At 40.5% G+C, this 19,094-nt stretch overlaps 1 protein-coding gene across 1 annotated transcript; it reads left to right on the top strand.

The window, feature by feature from the left end:
- Positions 1–570: 570 nt before the first annotated feature.
- On the top strand, positions 571–18,448 carry psat1 (phosphoserine aminotransferase 1). The gene is made up of 9 exons (XM_088335156.1): positions 571–768; positions 3,280–3,340; positions 3,522–3,591; positions 4,516–4,721; positions 11,171–11,343; positions 13,539–13,708; positions 14,550–14,678; positions 17,969–18,106; positions 18,186–18,448. The coding sequence occupies exons 1-9, from the start codon at positions 703–705 to the stop codon at positions 18,292–18,294; spliced, it is 1,122 nt and encodes a 373-aa protein (XP_088191282.1). The 5' UTR covers positions 571–702; the 3' UTR covers positions 18,295–18,448.
- The last annotated feature ends 646 nt before the right edge of the window (positions 18,449–19,094 follow it).

Genomic DNA, 19,094 nt, shown 5'->3' with positions numbered 1-19,094 from the left:
GTTCGATCTCATGACCTTAGAACTCTGCCGCAGATGCGCTAACCACTGCGCTACCGTGCTGGCCTAGACTAATCATATTAAAAACAATATGAAAATAAAATATAATTTGTACATGTCTGAATTTATATTTCTCCATCTATAAGGAAAACTGGACATGTCTCCAGGATTGGCCCCTGGTTCAATTTTTTAACCCCATGCGGCCCACCTCTGCTTTAAAATCCTGTGACAACCGCCACAACATTGACGTCACCTCGAAGCAACGAGATCTGGTTTGCCGAGATCGGCGCGAGACCAAAACAACAATGGCGGATCTGCCTGACGAAAAGTTTGGAGTGCGGTAAATCTTTGTTAAAAAAAAGTAATCGGGTAATAAGGACAATTTGGGGTCAAAAACGTTGCATCCCGGGGACGCACGTTGATTTGACACAATGCGTCTCCAGCAAAAATGATGCGTCTAGGACAAATGAGAACACTGGTTTTTGTAACTCTTATTAAAAAAATAATCAAATTGCACAACAAATCTCATATCATGCATGTCCGAGCTTCAGTGAACGCAACAGGCCCAACCTCCCCACGTGACGTCTTCTCAAATAAGTGGCCAGCGTGCAGAGTAGATGAACAGTCAGAGGAGAGTTATCCACGTCGCCTTTACTTTTGCTCCCTGTCTCCCCTGATTTATTAATTTCTTACTTCTGCAGCATCATGGCGTCTCAAAAAGACCAGAAAACCATCAACTTCGGAGCCGGGCCTGCTAAACTCCCCTTACCGGTAAGGTTTTTGCTAGCGGCGTGAAATATCGCGAGAAGCAACAGCATCCTGCACCACAAGGAATTTTCATAATTATGTCATTTAGGAGAACTTTGTTAAAAAATACTATGAAAACTTGAAATCGTGCTGGGAAACTTGCTTGTATAGTTTGCATTATCGGCAAATAAAATGCAATTAAAATGAACTACTGCACTGTTGTATTTCTGCACAGAAGATAAACGTACAGTATGTGCTTTTTTGTGGAAATAGAACCGAGAACGGAAAAAAAAGAAAGCTTGCTCGTCATTGAATGAATGAGCAGCAGCAGCAGCAGCAGTAGACACTTAAAGCATCGCTCAGCAACAAGCTGAAAACATGCAGCTGAGTTGCATCAGCCTGCCTCTTTTTTATTCATGTGGAAACGTTGAGGTCCGTTTGTGCCGCCCAATTGCACAATAGGCTCTTTTCCACATGACTCGTTTCCCAAAGCAAACAGAACGAACGCCCTCGCATCATTAGAAGTTTATTATTTTGCTTAAATGTTGCACTGGTGTCATTTTGTCTTGCAAAGTGACATGCATCATCCAGAGATGATTTTCGTGTGCAGTAATTCTCCATTCTGGGACCTTTACAATGAATACAGTGCAAAGTGCAATAAAAAAAAAAAACAGATTTGTTTTTGGGAAATGGTAGTGACGACATTTATAATGGGATTTGGATTTTTAAAATGTGCCCGCTTTTTTTTCTTTTGGTCTCTTTGTATTGTTCTCCTGAACTCAAGTTCATTATCAGTTATTTTTATAACGTTTTAGAATATTGTTAATACCATTATGATTTAATATTATGTAATATTTTGACCATTTCTTTCCATTCATCCATTATCCTCAGTAGGGTCGCGGGGGTGCTGGAGGCCATCCCACCTATCTTCGGTCAGTGGGCAGGGGACACCCTGAACTGGTTGCCAGCCAGTCGCAGGGCACACAGGGACAGACAATTCGCTCGCTCATTCACACCTAGGGACAATTTGGACCAGCCAATTTACCTGAGATGCATGTTTTTGGAATGTGGGAGGAAACACGTGCAAGCACGGGGAGAACATGCAAACTTCTGACAGGAGGACCTCAGAAATGTGCCGCACACGCGCTAACCACTGCTCCATCGTGCTGCCCCCATTTCTTTTCATCATTCTTTATTCTATCTCTTTACACATTTTATAGTTGAATAACACACATCTAGTCTTAAAATCTGCAGCATGGCGGCGCAGTGGTTAGCGTGTGTGCAGCACAGTTCTGAGGTCATGGGTTTAAATCCAGCCACCAACCTTCCTGTGCAGAGTTTGCATGTTCTCCCCGTGCTTGCGTGGGTTTCCTCCGGGCACTCAAGGTCAATTGGCCGGTCAAAATTGTCCCTATGTGTGAATGAGCGAGCGAATTGTCTGTCCCTGTGTGCTCTGCAACTGGCTGGCAACCAGTTCAGGGTGTCCCCTGCCCACTGCCCGGAGATGGCTGGGATAGGCTCCAGCACCCCCGCGACCCTACGGAGGATAAGCAGTGCGGATAATGGATGGATGGCTCTTCTTAAAATCTTTTTGACAACTATACCATGTATTTCTTAGTTTCAACATTTAATTGAGTCCATTACTCTGCTGCACACATCATCAGCAAAACGCCCTCTCGCCATCACATCACGCCTGTCTATCAGCAACTCCACTGGCTCCCAGTCAACTACAAAATCCTCCTCTACACCCACATGGCCAATCACGACCTTGCCCCCCTCTACTTCTCCGACCTCCTTCACATTGCTGCACCACCCCTCACCCTCAGATATTCCTCCTCCCTCCATCTCACTAAATCCGCTGCCTGTCTCAGCTCCGTGGGGAACAGAGCTTTCAGCCGCTTTGCCCCACAGCTCTGGAACTCATTGCCACTTGACCTCCGAAATTCTGCCACACTGCCCACCTTCAAATCTGAACTCAAAACCGGGGGCAGCAGTAGCTCAGGAGGTAGAGAGCTCGTCTTGGGATCAAGAGATCGCAGTTCGAATCCCGGCTCCTCCGTGTTACATGTCGAAGTGTCCTTGGGTAAGACACTGAACCCCTAAAACCCCCAATAAGCAGGTTAGCGCCTTACATGGCTGCACGGCCGCTATTGGGAAATGTGAAGCACATTGTAAAGCGCTTTGGGAAGTCATTGACTTGAAAAGCGCTATATAAAAATGCAGATCATCATTTCATTTCATCACCTCTTCAAACTTGCCTTTTCACGATCATCTGCCTCACATACTGTACCCCTGTCAACTCTAATATGTTTTTATTTTATATTTATTGCTTGCTTGTTTTTCTTCTTGCATTATTGTTGTTTGGTACTCATAGGAGCTTGGGTTTCTTGAAAGGAGCTTTGGAGTTGAATGTATTAATACTATGGTTTTCGTTAATGTGCTAATACTTCTGGTATCAGACTACAGCCCAGCCTTTTTTTCAGTTCAACAGCCATTATGATATCATTAACTTGGTAATTTAAATGCATGCTGCAGGTTCTGCTTCAAGCACAGGAGGAGCTAATCCACTACAGTAATGTTGGAATAAGTGTTCTTGGTAAGTGCACCCATTAAAATCCTTTTTTTTAGCATGTTGCTGTGATATCTGCTCAAGTTTATTTTATATATAATTTTAACTACACAAAGTTGCTCAGTTTTACTTGTCATCATCTTTCCCCTGCTATGCTAGTTAAAATATTGGATATGGATTAATTAATTTACAATTTTTTCTCCTCCAGAAATGAGCCACCGATCATCAGAATTCCTCCAAATCATAAACAGAGCAGAGAGTCTCCTACGAGAGTTGCTGTGAGTAGATTTCTTAGGCAAATATTAAATAAAGATATGAAATAAATATGTGATTAATCAAATAATGTTGATCCAATAATTTTCCCCATATCTGAAAACTCTAATCAATTTTGAAATCCAATTTTCAATATTTGGCTGATCTGATTATGCAAAGACACCTGCCGGCACGAGCTCACATGCAAATATACACAGGGTTCGTACGGGTTCTTGATTTCCTTAAAAAAGCTCTAATTTTAATGTGTTTCTTTTTTTAAGAATTAAAAAGTGCTTGAGTCTTGGGTAGAGTGCTTTTAAATGCTTGAAATTGTCGCCTTGTTTCACCATAAGTATGCTTAGAAATAACGCCAACACTGCTGGTGGCCTTTCTTTGCTTTTAACTTTCTTCTCCGGCAGCTGGTATTAGTTTGTAGGGCATTGTCCTATGATGCGTCCTCTCCCCTTACAGGTCATGCTCAAGAGTAAAGATGAATGCTACGCCAAAATAGGGCACCATGAAAGGTGTATTAGTGCAAGTATTATGTATCAATTAAGGACATTTATAATGGACCATGAAAAAATGAAGGTCGCGTTTCCCAGTGGTAAATTGTGATGGGAAGAACTTCCTACTACTGAAAATGCAAGCTACATGTTACTGTCATTTTACCCAACACTTATATGAGGGTGATAATTATCATAAATATTTATGCATGTATTGTACTTAAGATCTAATAATGATGTCTCGATAAATGCATACGCAAGATTAAAAATCGAATATGTAAATCACAGATACATTTGTGGATATCCAGTTTGTTATTTAATTGGTACTGGAGAGTTTGAAAAAAAAAATGGTTTTGTAAGTCCTTTTAAAAGTGCTTAAATTTGGCCATGAAAGAAGTGCACAAACCTTTTAAAAATCATGCTAACAATCCGTTGTCCTCCCCACAGGAGCATTCCCGACAACTACAAAGTGATGTTCCTGCAGGGGGGCGCCTCTGGCCAATTCAGTGGCATCCCCCTCAATCTGATGGGCCTGAAGGAGGGCAAATGTGCCGACTACATCGTGACGGGCACGTGGTCGGCGAAGGCAGCCAAAGAGGCAGAAAAATACGGCAAAGTCAACGTGGTCCACCCAAAACTGGATAGTTACACAAGTGAGTAGAGCATTTAAAGTGTGGTCAGTTCTTTTCTTTTCATGTGCAACATGTTACGGCAACTGTAAATATTTTAAGGCCTTTAGATACAGTGCTTAGCAAAAGTATTGGGGCCCCGCAAGAACTTTTTGTTATACAGATGCTGTCCTACTTACGAACGAGATTCCGGACGATCGTTCATAAGTTGAATTTGTTCTTAAGTTGCTTCAGTGCTATATTTAAAGGTTTGTATAAGTATGTTTAAGGCTTGTATAAGTAACCTTTATTGTTTTGTACTAAAAAAAATAAACATTTCATAAAATAATATGATCTATAAAGTTGAGTTTAACTTACTTTTGGAAGATGTGCTTCAAGAGTTAGGCGACTTTCTCCTCTGTAGTAGAAAGTGGGCGAAAAAAGTGATCCAACCGTTTTCTCAACCGCATTAATCTTTCTTATTCCACTTTCATTTAAAAAGAAACTGCTCGCCTCTTCTTTACACTTTACGCCAACCGTATTAAATGGATGGGCAAGATATAAAACAATAAAAAAGTTATTAGCTCCCTAGAGATACAGTAAACGTAGTATGTTTACTACAGTACTCTACTCGGAAAAAGGTGCACACAATACAAAATCTAACTTAAAGCAATGTCCGGATATTTTTTGAAATCCCGAAATTCTTTTTTCGTATTTACCGTTTTTCGTTAGTCGAATGGTTGCAAATAGGGCAGCGTCTGTATTGCTGAATTTTAGGGTTCAAACTAAAAGCTTATAAACAAAATATTTTCCAAGACTCGATATCATGTGAGACACAATTGTGAAAAGAAACCAAATTATTTCAACATTTTATATTGTGCCAACAGATGAAAAATTGAAAAGTATTGGTTTTCCCAGTTTGGGCAACCGACTCCAGAAGTTTGCTGATGACTAACAATTACAAACAGAGTGCTCGGTTTAATTGCATCTAGTCTGTGATGGACTCAGAGGCCTGTAAAACAAAACACTGGCATTATAAAGACTGGGTCCGGGCTAAAGTTCTGGAAAAGATCAAAGCAGGAATGAGATACAATAAGATTTATACATGTCGCGGAGCACTGTGCGAGCAATAATATCAAAGTCTAGAGCACATAAAACTATTGTAAAACTACAAAAACATGGCCATCCCACTACACTTTAAGCGCAAACAAGGGGAAAACTAATCTGAGAAGCAACCACCAATCCCATGATCATGTTGGATGACTTGCAGGCTTACACAGCTGAGGTGGGCCAATCTATGCATAAGACAACTGTTAGTTGTACTCTGAATATAGCTGTCCTTCAGGGAAGAGTGGCAAAAAGAGAGCCCTTATGAAAGAATACCGTAAAAAAGCCCATATGGCGGTTTCAAGAAGCCTCATGGGAGACACAAATATGTGAAACAAGTGGCTTTCGTCACATTAGACCAAAATTTAAATTTTGGGACAGAATTCAAAATGTTACATTTGGCACAAGAGTAACACTGCAGATAACCCTAAAACACCACCCACACTGTCAAACATGGTGGTGGTAGCATCAGGTTGTGAAGATCGATAAAGTTGATGATAAATGGATGCAGCCAAATACAGGGTGGTTCTGGCATAAAATCTGTCGGAGTCTGCAAGAGACCTAAGAATGGGGCACAGGTTCACCTTCCAACAGCACAACGACCCTAAACATAAAGCACTGAAATGGTTTGAATTACAAAATAAAAGTGTTAGAACGGCCTAGCCAAAGTTTAGACCACATTCCTATAGAGCACTTGTGGAACTATCTGAAAACTGCTGTGCACTAACGGATCACCATCAAACCTTAAGGAAACTGAGCTATTTTCTAAGGAAGAGTGGTAAAATATTTCTGTTTTAAGATGTGCAAAACTGATAGAAACATACCCAAAAGGACTTGTCGCTGTAATAGCAGCAAAAGAAGGTTGCATAAACTCAAAGTGGGCCGATATTTTTGCAACACCTACTTTTCACATTTTTATTTGTTGGCACAATATAAAATGTTAAATGCATTTGGTTTCTTTTCACGATTATGTGTCGGTGTGTTAGTGCAATGAGGCGCACAATCAGGCCGGCCAATGCTGAATTCTGGAATGTGGCACCGTCTTTCCACATGGTTGATTTAATGCGCAGGTTCATTATTCTGACCACGCACAAACTTGCAAATGCATCGTTCGAAACTTCCTTCATTCCAAAGGACTTCTACTCGAACGATTCAATAATGGCATGGATGGCTATGCTTGGATCCAGCCCTGAATTAAGCAATTCAAACATAGTTGCATGTCTCCACAAATGTAACTTTTCAACTTTATTTTCACGCTTCATTTTATTCAATTTTTTATTTTTTTTTCTTATTTTGGTAGTTTCTGTTCGCAAACACCTCCAAAGTGCGATTTTCTTGTAGAAATCAAATTGAGTTTTTAAGTCAAGTCACATTTATTTGTACAGCCCTTAATCACAAGATGTCTCTAAGGATTGCACAGGTTACAATGACACCATCCCCTGATCTTAAACCAACATGCGGGTAAGGAAAAACTCAAAACCTCAGCACGAGGGAAATAAGAAACCTTGAGAAGGGCCCTCACAAGTGGTAATCCTCGTTCCAGGGTACAATAGATTTAGCATTGGGTAACAGTACACAAAACATAGTGAAGATCAATCAAAGAAAGCAATAACTATTGCTTCAATAAAATGGACAGATTGCGTAGTGTCCTCACAAACATATCATTTTTGTTAGTGACCTGAAAATACTTATTTCAATAACCTAAAACAAAACAAAAGGATGACAGCTTTGTGAGGCTTTTTTATCAGGTTAGCACTAGAATGGGGGACCTACCAAAAACGGGGACAGGGACTTTCAGAAACGACAATTTGTGTTTCCAGTATAACTATCGACATATTAACCTAGGTCATTTATATACAGACTCCCCTACTTAAGACTTAGGAAAAACGGATACGAATTTTTTTTTTTCGGGATGTTGAAAAATATTGCTGTATGTTAGATTTTGTATTGTGTGCACATTTTTCTGAGTATAGGACATTACTGTTGCGCTTCTTTCCGCCACTACTAGCGTATGGCGCTGTGAGAGGTCACGCAGCATCCACCGCAAAGAAGAAATCCGCTTTCCTCCCTTGTTCGTGTGTAAACATCCTATACTGTATCTCCACCGCCCTAAGAAATTTGACATTTTTAATGTTTAATATCTCGTGCATCCATTCAATATGGTTGGTGTAAAGAAGAGCCGAGCCGTTTCATTTGAAATGACAGTGGAACAAGAAAGATTGATGCGGTTGAGAAAATGGTCGGATCCCTTTTTTTCGGCCATTTTCTACCACGGAGGATAAAGTTGCCTAACTCTTGAAGCTCATCTTCCAACAGTACGTTAAACTTAACTTTATTCATCTTTATAGAGCATATTATTTTATGAGATGTTTATTTTTTTAGTACAAACCAATATAGGTATCTTAAACATACTTAAATAAACCTTTAACATACAAAATATAGCACTGAAGCAACTTACGAACAAATTCAACTTACGAACTATCGTCCGGAACCTCTCGTTCGCAAGTAGGGCAGCGCCTGTATTGGTGGTCCCACGTCACCCCCATCCAAGGCAAATCTCCGTCCATCCATCCATTATCTGCACCGCTTATCCTCGGTAGGGTTGCGGGGGTGCTGGTGCCCATCCCAGCTATCTTCGGGCAGTGGGCAGGGGAAACCCTGAACTGGTTGCTAGCTGGTAGCAGGGCCCTTTCAGCACGCTTCACTGAAAAAATTGTGATTGGGGTGTACTGTCTTGAAATGACAGATTAATTTGTTTGGCTTTTTGCTGTCCGCTGCCAACATTTATAACATGGCAGAAGAAGAAGAATTGCACCCCAGCGTGAAATTTTTCCCCTTGCAGTAAAGCCTGTGTCGCTTCGCCAAACTTCCTCGTCTCCGCTTTTGAGTGTTGGAGGGTTTGTTTTTCTCTTCACCCCGTCTTTTTGCCTATCTCTTCATCTGTGTTGGATAGTGGTTTATGGGGTCACTTGAGGGGCCACTTTACTCAACGCTCAACGTGTCATATGCTACATGAGGGCTCATTGTAAACACAAGACCCCAAAAGAGCAACACTGCTCCCCTAGTGTAGTGGAGAGGAATTGCACTTGATGATTAAAAAAAAGTTTCCACATATTTAATAACCACCGATTTACCGTAATGTTGTTTTATTCATATGTGAAATCATAACAATTGTAAAAGACGCTTTTCCTTTTCTTGTACGGAGTGTAAGACTGAACTGTCAACAGATCTTGCGTTTAGAACTAAATAGTTACAGTATGAATTTTTGTGGTTACTTCTTTTTCACAGCTATATAACTAGTGCTGGGAGTTAAATGTTAAAATGTATCGTTTACCAAATTGTTCGAATGAGTTATCTGACTCCATTAACCAAACGCAACCTACATTCACCCAGCAATGCGCGCTCGTTTCTTGATGGAAAAGATGAACAAGAGAAGCTGATGTTTTCACTCGGGGGCAGATTTAATTTAATTAACAATTGAACTAAGTGAACTCCACCGAATACGGCCAAATTAGTGTCTCTGGGAAGCCTTCTCTGAAATTCTCCAACCTTCTCCTCTCGGCCCATGTCTTGCCGCAAGATGGTGTGCCTTCTCCTCCCATGGGCGTGCCAATGAAGCCCAACGTGAGCCTCACTACCTCGCCGCGATGTCTGGAAAACTCAAAACAGCGTAGAGCTTTTCTCAAACAATGCCTGTCGTCCTCCGTCATCAGGGCTTTTCTGCATCGTCAGATGTGCTGACTATCTTATCAGCCTCACGTCCCGTTCCTGCCATTCCTGTAAAACAATGTTTCCCACCAGGGTGCCCTGAAATTTCACTGCTACTTGAACTTAAGCCTACTTGGTGAAAATCTTCAATGCACTCAATAAATGTACCGTATTTTCCGCACTATAAGGCGCACGGGTTATAGGGCACACCCCGAAAAAATTGTTTTTGGTCCTATTTTTGACATACATAAGACGCACCGGATTGTAAGGCGCTACAATGGGAACGTGGACAAAACAGTCAGATAGTTCAGTCAAACTTATTACCCCCTTAATATTCCCAAAGCTTGCAAAGACGCAAATACGTGTCGAGAACACGTGCGGATGCGGTGTCCGTACGATGTCACTCAAATGCATCGTTCCATCATTCAGAAGGTTAATGTCTTGGGATTCAAGAAATGCCAACTATTCCTTAGTTTCTAATTTCTTTTTCGCTCGCAACTTTACTGTGTATATGACAATAAACACTTGGAATTGAGTTTAATTTAAAAATAGACACTCCATTCCATCCATTATCTGCACCGCTTATCACAGAAACATCGAGTTCAGTCTGAAACGAGATATATAGCCGGAGTAGCTCACCGAAGTCGTTGTGTTCATAATGATGTGCAGCTGTGGAATTTGTGAATTTCCCTTAGGGGATGAATAAAGTATCTATCTATCTATCTATCTATCTTATATCCGTGAGTGTAGTAAATCTAGGAGAATAAAATATTTACAAATACAGTATAGTAACAGTGCTTTCTGTATGCCGTCAGCCACGTGCTATACACATTCATCTTTTTCGGCCAATTGCAGGCTTTGTTTTGCCGTTTAAGCCAATGCCAGCCTGTAAATGATAAAAAGGATCCGCCTCTTGACCTCCGAATAACTAGCCAATAGTGATCGATTTAACTGATAATTGACACATCTTTTTTGGCCAATTGCAGGCTTTGTTTTGCTGTTTTAGCCAATGCCAGCCTGTAAATGATAAAAAGGATCCGCCTCTTGACCTCCGAATAACTAGCCAATAGTGATCGATTTAACTGATAATTGACACATCTTTTTTGGCCAATTGCAGGCTTTGTTTTGCTGTTTTAGCCAATGCCAGCCTGTAAATGATAAAAAGGATCCGCCTCTTGACCTCCGAATAACTTTAGCCAATAGTGATCGATTCAAATGATGATTGACACATTGGTTAGCCAATGAAACGCTGGTAAATAAATCCCAGCATACGCCGCGGACTACTTGGAAAATCTAGTTGGCGGCTGCAAGTTAGTTGCAAGACTTTGCGAATTAATATTGATCCATAAATAAGGCGCACTGTATTATAAGGGGCATGGTCAGCTTTTGAAAAAAATAAAGGCTATTAATGCGCCTTACAGTGCGGAAAATACGGTAACTTGTATTCAATCTTATAAAATCCCTTATATTTAAATGTATAAAATCCTTCACTAGGTATAGCACCTGCATGTGAGGAAATACCTTGGACCTCTTTGTGTTGCTTCATTTTGCTAACGCTCCTCGAGTTAGTGTTTTTGTATGGTTTTTGCTCTTCTAACATCTAACTGGTTATGACAATAGCTTCCTGGAAGTGAGAAGTTAATTAAACCATCCTTTCTGAATTCAACGTCTCCCTCCAGAAATCCCAGAGCCTGGCAGCTGGAACTTGAACCCGGCAGCCTCTTACGTATATTACTGCTGCAACGAGACGGTGCACGGCGTGGAGTACAACTTCACGCCCGAGACTAAAGGGGTGACCCTCGTCAGCGACATGTCCTCCAACTTCCTGTCTCGGCCCGTCGACGTTTCCAAGGTGAGGCGGTCGGTGAGAAACGGACGAAGACGAAGAGTATTTTTCTCTTTATCTTTTTTCCTTTTTTATTTGCTTTCTCTGTCATTCTCTTGATTTTTGTATGTACCGTAAATTCCGGACTATAGAGCGCACCTGATCATAAGCCGCACCCACCAAATTTTAAGAGGAAAACCGATTTTGTACTCACACAAGCCGCACCTGTATATAAGCCGCATGCGCCCACATTGAAACATGCAACACAATCACAAAATTAGCCAGACCCCCCTTTGAGTCCCGCGATTGTTACTGAATATGAAGTACACAGTCCAACAACCATAGCCGGCAAAATAAATAGAAAATGATACCGGTTACTTAACGTTTGATGCAGACCTGCAGAGTCCGGGTGCCCGTTGAAACTAATCCAAGGAAAAAAAGTCTATATTTCCAAAGGTAAGGGTGGGAAAAATATATATCCACTATTGTCCGCCACGACAACAGGTCTCACTCACCTTTACCCCACTTCCCGTCAGCCCGCGTTTGCTCTGCCCCCTCTTTTTTAATTCGCAAAACATATCAGCAAAAGTGCCTCAAATAAATAAATTACAAAAATATACAGGTGCAAATACATATTATACATCGGTTACACATATTTACAAAGAAAGACTGTACAACGAGAGAGTTTTCAAAGCTTTAATTATAATATTATAACTTTCATCCCAAACCGTGCCTGTGAAGGGTAGCAAAACGCTACTAGCAACACGCTCGCAACATAGCAAACGAGTCTGTCAGAAAAATCATACCGTACTTGTAGAAATCACGGTATACCGTCCTCATCTTCCTCCTTGTTCCTGACGTGATCAAAGTCGTCTTCCCAAGTATGGGAAAGAGACTTTATCATATAGACGTCGTCCCACGCTCTCTTATTCTAAAACACGCTAGCAACATGCTCTCAAAGTGAAGTTTACGTGCATTAGCTCTGTTTCCTTCTTTATCGGACTGCTTGTTTGCTTTTAGCTCGAAAGCTACATCATGTGCCTTTCTTTTTGCAGTTTGCAAGATGAGGATATGTCTACGCTAATTTAATTTTTGCACAAGCTAAGAAGTTGCAGCCTTCCTCGGCACATATATTCCACCGGTCTAAATCTTACCTTTTGTACTCGAGCGCTGCTGGCGGCTGTTAGAAAAAGTACATAAATTGGCCGAAGGTTTGGGAAAACGGTAGCGGCTTATAGTCCGGAATTTACGGTATTTTTGTCTTTCTCAATCTCACTTTTTCTCTGTCAGTCTCTTTTCCCCTCTGACTCTCGTGTTCTTTCTCTCTCTCATAGTCTCATTCATTCTTTCTGTCTTTCTTGAATTGGCTCTGTCACACACTCTATTTTGGTATATCACCCCATCTTTTTCTCTCTGTCTCCTGTCTTTCTTTGTACTCTATAATTTTTCTCTTTGCCCTCTCCCCTCTGTTGGTCAGTCTGTCTCAATCTTGTGATTCCTGTCTCTTTATTAGTCTCTCTCAATCTCTTTCACTCTTCGACTCTCTCTCTCCGGTTGTCTTTCTTTCTCTCTCTCTCAATCTTTCTTTCCTTGTCTCTGTTATACAATGTCTGTCTGTTCGATTCCTCCCCTCAATCATTTGTCTCTCCTTGTCCCTTTTCGTCTGTCTGTCTCACCTTGTTTTTCTCCAACTGTCTGTTTTCAATCTTACTAACCCTCCTTTTGCTTTCTTTTGCTTTTTTTTTCATTTTTTTCTGCCTCTTTGTCTCTTCTTTCTGTTTGACTCTTTATTTATGTTGCTTTCCCTCCATTAGTCTTTTCCAATCTTTCCCTCCTTTTTCCTGTCATACTCTCTACTTTCTGTGTCTTACTCTTTTTCATTTTTCTCACTGTCCATCTCTCTCGATCTTTCTTTCACCGTCTGTCTTTGTTCTCTTATTTTTTTGTCTCTATTTCTCTTTCTGTCCTTCTCTATGGGTCTCTCATAGTATGTGTACTTATGTCGTTCTTGCGGCTCCCTAGGACATGCTAGCACTTTTTGATATGTTTACTTTTTAAGAACGATCAGCAGAAATGAATCCAAGTTTACTCTTTCTCATTTTGTGCTCCCCATTTATAATTGCCTTCGCTTTTCCTTGGTACTCACCAACAAGTAGAAAAAACTCACAATGTGCCTTTTCTGGAATTGATATTGATGCTTTTTTTTCTGTTGTTGTTTTTAGTTCGGTTTGATTTACGCTGGCGCTCAAAAGAACGTGGGCTGTGCCGGAGTGACCGTAGTCATCGTGCGCGACGACCTGATAGGCCATGCCCAGAAAGAGTGCCCCATCATCCTGGACTACAAAGTGCAGGCCGAAATGAACTCTTTGTACAACACACCGCCTTGTTTCAGGTAGTGACCACAACCAAGCACTGATCCCTGTCTTGCTCTTTGTTTAAAAGTGCAGGGACATCTTAAATTAGTCCTTCAAAATGGGATTTTTTTTTCCCAGTTAAGAGCCACAGCTTAAGATATCTTCTAGCGAGGTACTTGACTAAGAAACTTTTAGGATAAAAAAACGTGGCGATCTTAATGCTTACGGAGCATTTGAAAATAACTGACAAGATCAGTTTTTGAAAGGTTTATGTGTAACTAACAAAAAGTCCATGGTAGTATGGTAAGCTAATTGGTGCAGCAACATATTCAGATTGGCAAAAACTACAATAATAACTATCGTATTTTCCGGACTTGGTATGTGACGCTGCCCCTTTAAAAGGGGAGGGGCTTGGGCCGCATCGCGACTCCCAATTAGGAGGATACCGGAGAGGGAAAAAGCAAGTGAAGGACTCGGGAGAAATTCACATATTTACATTGAGAGTGGCTGCAAAATAAGAGTGGCGATGAAATGTATAAAGTGAAGTTTGGTAAAAGCGGCAGTGGAAGCAGCGAAAAGGAAAGCAAATGATAAATGGGGTCGAAGAATAGGAGTGAACTTTGAGGAAAAGAGAAAAGTGTTGAGAGGTTTTATTTCCTTAGTAACGGGTTCAATGTAGCCCAATGTAGCGGAGTAAGAGTAGTTTATTCTTCAAATTTACTCGAGTAAAAGTATTGTGATTTAAAAGTACAAAATGTCCTAAAACTTACTCAAGTAATTGTAACTCGTGACTACCCACTTCTGACCTTCACGTATCTAACCAAAATGGTCCATCACTTGTGGTTCCCAAGTGTTTTAAATATGTTTTTTCTTGTGCAGCATCTATATCATGCTTCTGGTTCTGGAGTGGATCAAGAAAAACGGCGGCGCAGCTGCCATGGGCGCACTCAACCACAGCAAGTCCAGCTTGATATATGACATGATCAACTCTTCCAATGGCTTCTATGTGTAAGTAGCAAGGTTTTTTCTTTGTCAGATATACCGAAATATCATCTAAAATGTGTATAGATTTACATTTTTAGGACAGCATTTAAAAATGGATGACTTTTGTATTATAATAGACGTTATTTTACTATCATAAACACAAAAGTAAAGTCAAAACCAGCTTAAAACAAGGTACATCACTGTTTGAATACGCTAAAATAATTAGCTAACTTATTATACTGTCAGTGGTAAAAGGTAGAAAAAAATTAACAGTCACTCTGAACAAATCTTTTATACAGTTAACACATTAGTTACATAATCACCCTTTGACCTTTTTCCCGAAATAAGTTTTGTGGTTAACTGAGCCTATTGTGGCCTCACTCATAATATTCATAACCTAGGGTAGTAACAACATACTAGTAACATTACAGTAATGTTTAAATTTCAGGAATGATGTAATGTTATAGCTCTTCCCACTATTTAGTAACAAAAAGTTGGTTATTTTTTGTTTTTTAGGGGTTGTCTGAGCCTTTTTAACCCTGCTATTATAAATTAACCTGTTAATAACTTGGTAACAATGGTTATTTAGGAAATGCGTACCAAACTGCGTTTGCACTAATTGGTAATAAAAAGTAACTCTCAGCTTCAAAAAGGTTGGAAACCCCTGGTTTACATCATTGTCACTATCGTCCTATAATGTTGCTGATCTTTGATTCCTACACCCTTTAGGGTGAATCTGCTGTTGTAACCTAGGAGAGCTAATGAAAACGGGTTGCAATTTCTTATTGGAGTTTGGGCTCCTCCCCTGATCTCTCTATGATGTAATTTCCGGCTGAGTTGCTGCTCTGAGCCTTCGCTGCAAAAAAACTGGTTTACTAGTGGTCCCAAGAGCCAAGAAGAAATCCCCAGGTTCGAGAGTGTTCGCTATTTGGGCCCCGGTGCTGTGGAATGCTCTGCCCTCTGAGATTCAATTTGTAACCCCTGTGGAACTGTTTAAATCTAGGCTTAAAACACACTTATATTCACTTATGAATGATGTTGACCTCAGGAAGCTGTCAACCGGTCATTCTGTTATTACCCATATTTCATGTTGATGTCTTTATTGTTAATGCTTCTGCAACATCTAATGTTGCCTGGTCATCATAGAAAGGGGATTTCCTCTTGTGCGGCCCCTTATCAAGCTTTCTTGATTATTCTTATGTTTTTTCTAAGTTTTTCCCTTGCCCTCACATAGGTTTTAGATCCGGGGATGATGTCATTGTAACACCTCTGCAGTGCTTTGAGACATTTTGTGTTTAAGGGCTATACAAATATATGTGAGTACGGACGCTGCCATACTTACGATCGTTCGTGAGTTGCTTCAGTGCTATATTTTGTATGTTTAGGGTTTATAAAAGTATGTTTTAGGCTTATATAAGTAACCTGTATTGTTTTGTGCTAAAAAATAAACATTTCATAAAATAATATGCTCTAAAGTTAAGTTTAACTTACGTTTGGAAGATGAGCTTCAAGAGGTCCTCCTCTGTGGTTGAGTGGCTGGAAGAAAAAAAAGCGTTCCTACCATTTTCTCAACCGCATTAAACTTTCTTATCCCACTTTCGTTTCAAAAGAAACAGCTCGCCTCTTCTTCACACTTTACACCGACCATGCAGTATAGAATGCAAGGTCGCTGGAGATGCAGTATAGAATGTTTACACGCAAACTAGGAAGAGGAAGTTGATTTCTTCTTCTTCAGAGTGGATGCTGGGTGACCTCTCACAGCGCCACGTGGCGGACTACGGTACTACAGTAATGTCCTGTAATCCGAAAAAGGTGCACACAATACAAAATCTATCTTACAGCAATGTCTGGATATTTTTCGACATCCCGAAAAAAGGTTCTTATCTACTTTTTTTTTCGTAAGTAGGGGAGCGTCTTTATTGGGAATGGTGTAATGGTAGTCTATAGTCTGTACAGCCCTTGCAGACGTTTTCTGATTAAGTGCCATATAACTAGACTTGACTTCTCACAAGTTCAAATCCATTAATGCCTTCTCTCCTTATTTTGAGGTTATACTAAACTATGAACTTAGCAATGTCTAATTTACCCTGTAGTGTCACGCTTTGTTGTAATGTTCACTACATTGTAATCTATGACATTAAATAACATTTGATTTCTAATGAGTCAGTCTGCCCTCATCCAGTCCACGTCCTCCCTTAAACCCGAAAAGCAACACAAAGAAAACCTGTGAACGTTGAAACTTGACTTACCGTAAATTCCGGACTATAGAGCGCACCTGATTATATGCCGCACCAATCACATTCTAAGGGGAAAACCGATTTTGTGCATACAGAAGCCGCACCTGTATATAAGCCGCATGAACCCACACCAAACAAACACGAGATTAATACAAGCCAAAGTCCCGCGAATGAAACTAAATGTCCTTCATTGAAGCACAGTCCAAAAACTACAGCTGGCAAAATGATATAGGTACTTAAAATTTGTTGCAGACCTGCAGATTCTGGGTGCCCGTTGATAGTAATCCAAGGAAAAAAAAGTGTATATTTCCAAAGGTAAGGGTGGGAAAAATATATATCCATTATTGTCCGCCGTGTCCACAAAAACTCACTTTTACTGGTCCCCACTTTCCCATCAGCGTTGGCGTTTGTTCTGCCCCTCCTTTTTAATTTACTCGTGCAGAATAAGTGTCTCAAATAAATACATTACAAAAACATACAGTTGCCAATACATATTACACATATTTACAAAGAAAGACGGTACATCGAGAGAGTTTTCAAAGCTTTAATAATAATAATAATATAACTTTCATCCTAAACTGTGCCTTTGGGAGGTAGCCTCACACTACTAAAAAGACGCTCGCATACCTGCTAATCAGTCTGTTGAAGAAATGAAAGCCGTAACCGAAAGAATCACGGCAGACCACCCGCTTCTTCCTTAGTAGTAGAGACCTCTAAGATGTCTTTCTCAATGTCTGAAAGAAGTTTTGTCATGATGTAATTCCACGCTCCCTTACTTTAATATATTCCAGTAATGTGCTCGTTTGCCTTTGACATAGAGGCTGCGTCATGAGCCCATTTTGTGAAAATTGCACGTCGAGGGTATGTTTACGCTCAAAAGTTGTGATCTTCCTCGGCACATAAATTTCACCGGTCTAAATCTTGCCTCCCATACTCGAGCGCCGCTGGCGGCCTGTTAGAAAAATTACATAAATTGGCCGCATCTCTGAATAAGCCGCGGGGTTGAAGATTTGGGGAAAAAAGTAGCGGCTTATAGTCCGGAATTTACGGTAATCTTTTATCTCCTCTACCTACCAGGTGTCCGGTAGACGAGGCCTGTCGAAGCCGCATGAACATCCCGTTCCGCGTTGGGAAGAAAGAAGGTGACGAAGCCTTGGAAAAGGAATTCCTGAATGGGGCTTCCAAACGGGGGATGATCTCACTCAAGGGACACAGGTTCGAATATCGCCACAGTTTTAACTAAACTGCTGTTTTGAGATGAATCCAAATTACATTTTTATGTGTCCATCTCCAGGTCGGTCGGGGGCATCCGTGCGTCTCTGTACAATGCCGTTACGCTGGAGGACACCCAAGCCCTGGCCAAATACATGAAGGAATTCCTTAAAGAACACCAATCAGCCTAGTCTTAAGAAAAAAAAATCTCATTTTGAAGTTGTTAAAGACCAATGATGGATGTAGATAAAAAACATGGATGGACTGTCTGACAGACTAGTTCTAACATGTATTATTAATTGTCAAATGTTGTTTCAATGTAAATAGCATCATTTTCAACCTCCAGGGATGCATTGGTGTCATTTGTAGCTTTTGCTTTATTGGGGAATGAATTGAAATGAATCAAATTTATTGTCATTGATATCAACGTTGTCAAACCATGTATGGTACGAGATTCGTCATGGTACTCCAGATAGTAACGAATACTTTAAAGAGGAAAAAATACAAGACTGTCAGGATAAATGGCAGCAAAAAATATTTACAACGCAGTGCTTCGAAACTTGAAGAAAATAATAATTTGAACACGCTATTTTAGAAATCATGGAGGAGTATGAAATTATCATCATAGGTGCATGTCCACTGTGAAATGGATAAACTAAAAAGAAAAATCCAGAAATATCAGTGCATGATTATTTTAAACAATTCGTATGGTACAGCTGCAAATAAGTAGCTGAACACCTGGGTATCATCTAGAATTCTGACCCTGAAAGATCTGTTAGTCCGCCCATTAGAGGTCCACCTGCACTCCATGTATTATCCTGAATCAGATATACCGGTTTGAGGTGGTTAGCTACATATAGACACCTGTCCACCCCATACAATCACTAAGACTTTAACTTGTGACATGGCATAGACCAAAGAACTGTCCCAACACACTGGAGACAAAATTGTACACCTCCACAAGGCTGGAAAGGGTGACTGAGCAATTGTC

The sequence above is a fragment of the Urocampus carinirostris genome, chromosome 5 (assembly GCF_059441175.1).
Source record: "Urocampus carinirostris isolate Australia breed hairy pipefish chromosome 5, RoL_Ucar_1.0, whole genome shotgun sequence".
Classification (NCBI taxonomy): Eukaryota; Metazoa; Chordata; class Actinopteri; order Syngnathiformes; family Syngnathidae; genus Urocampus; species Urocampus carinirostris.
Note: the sequence above shows the minus strand (reverse complement) of the source record. Positions and strands in the feature narration are given on the sequence as shown.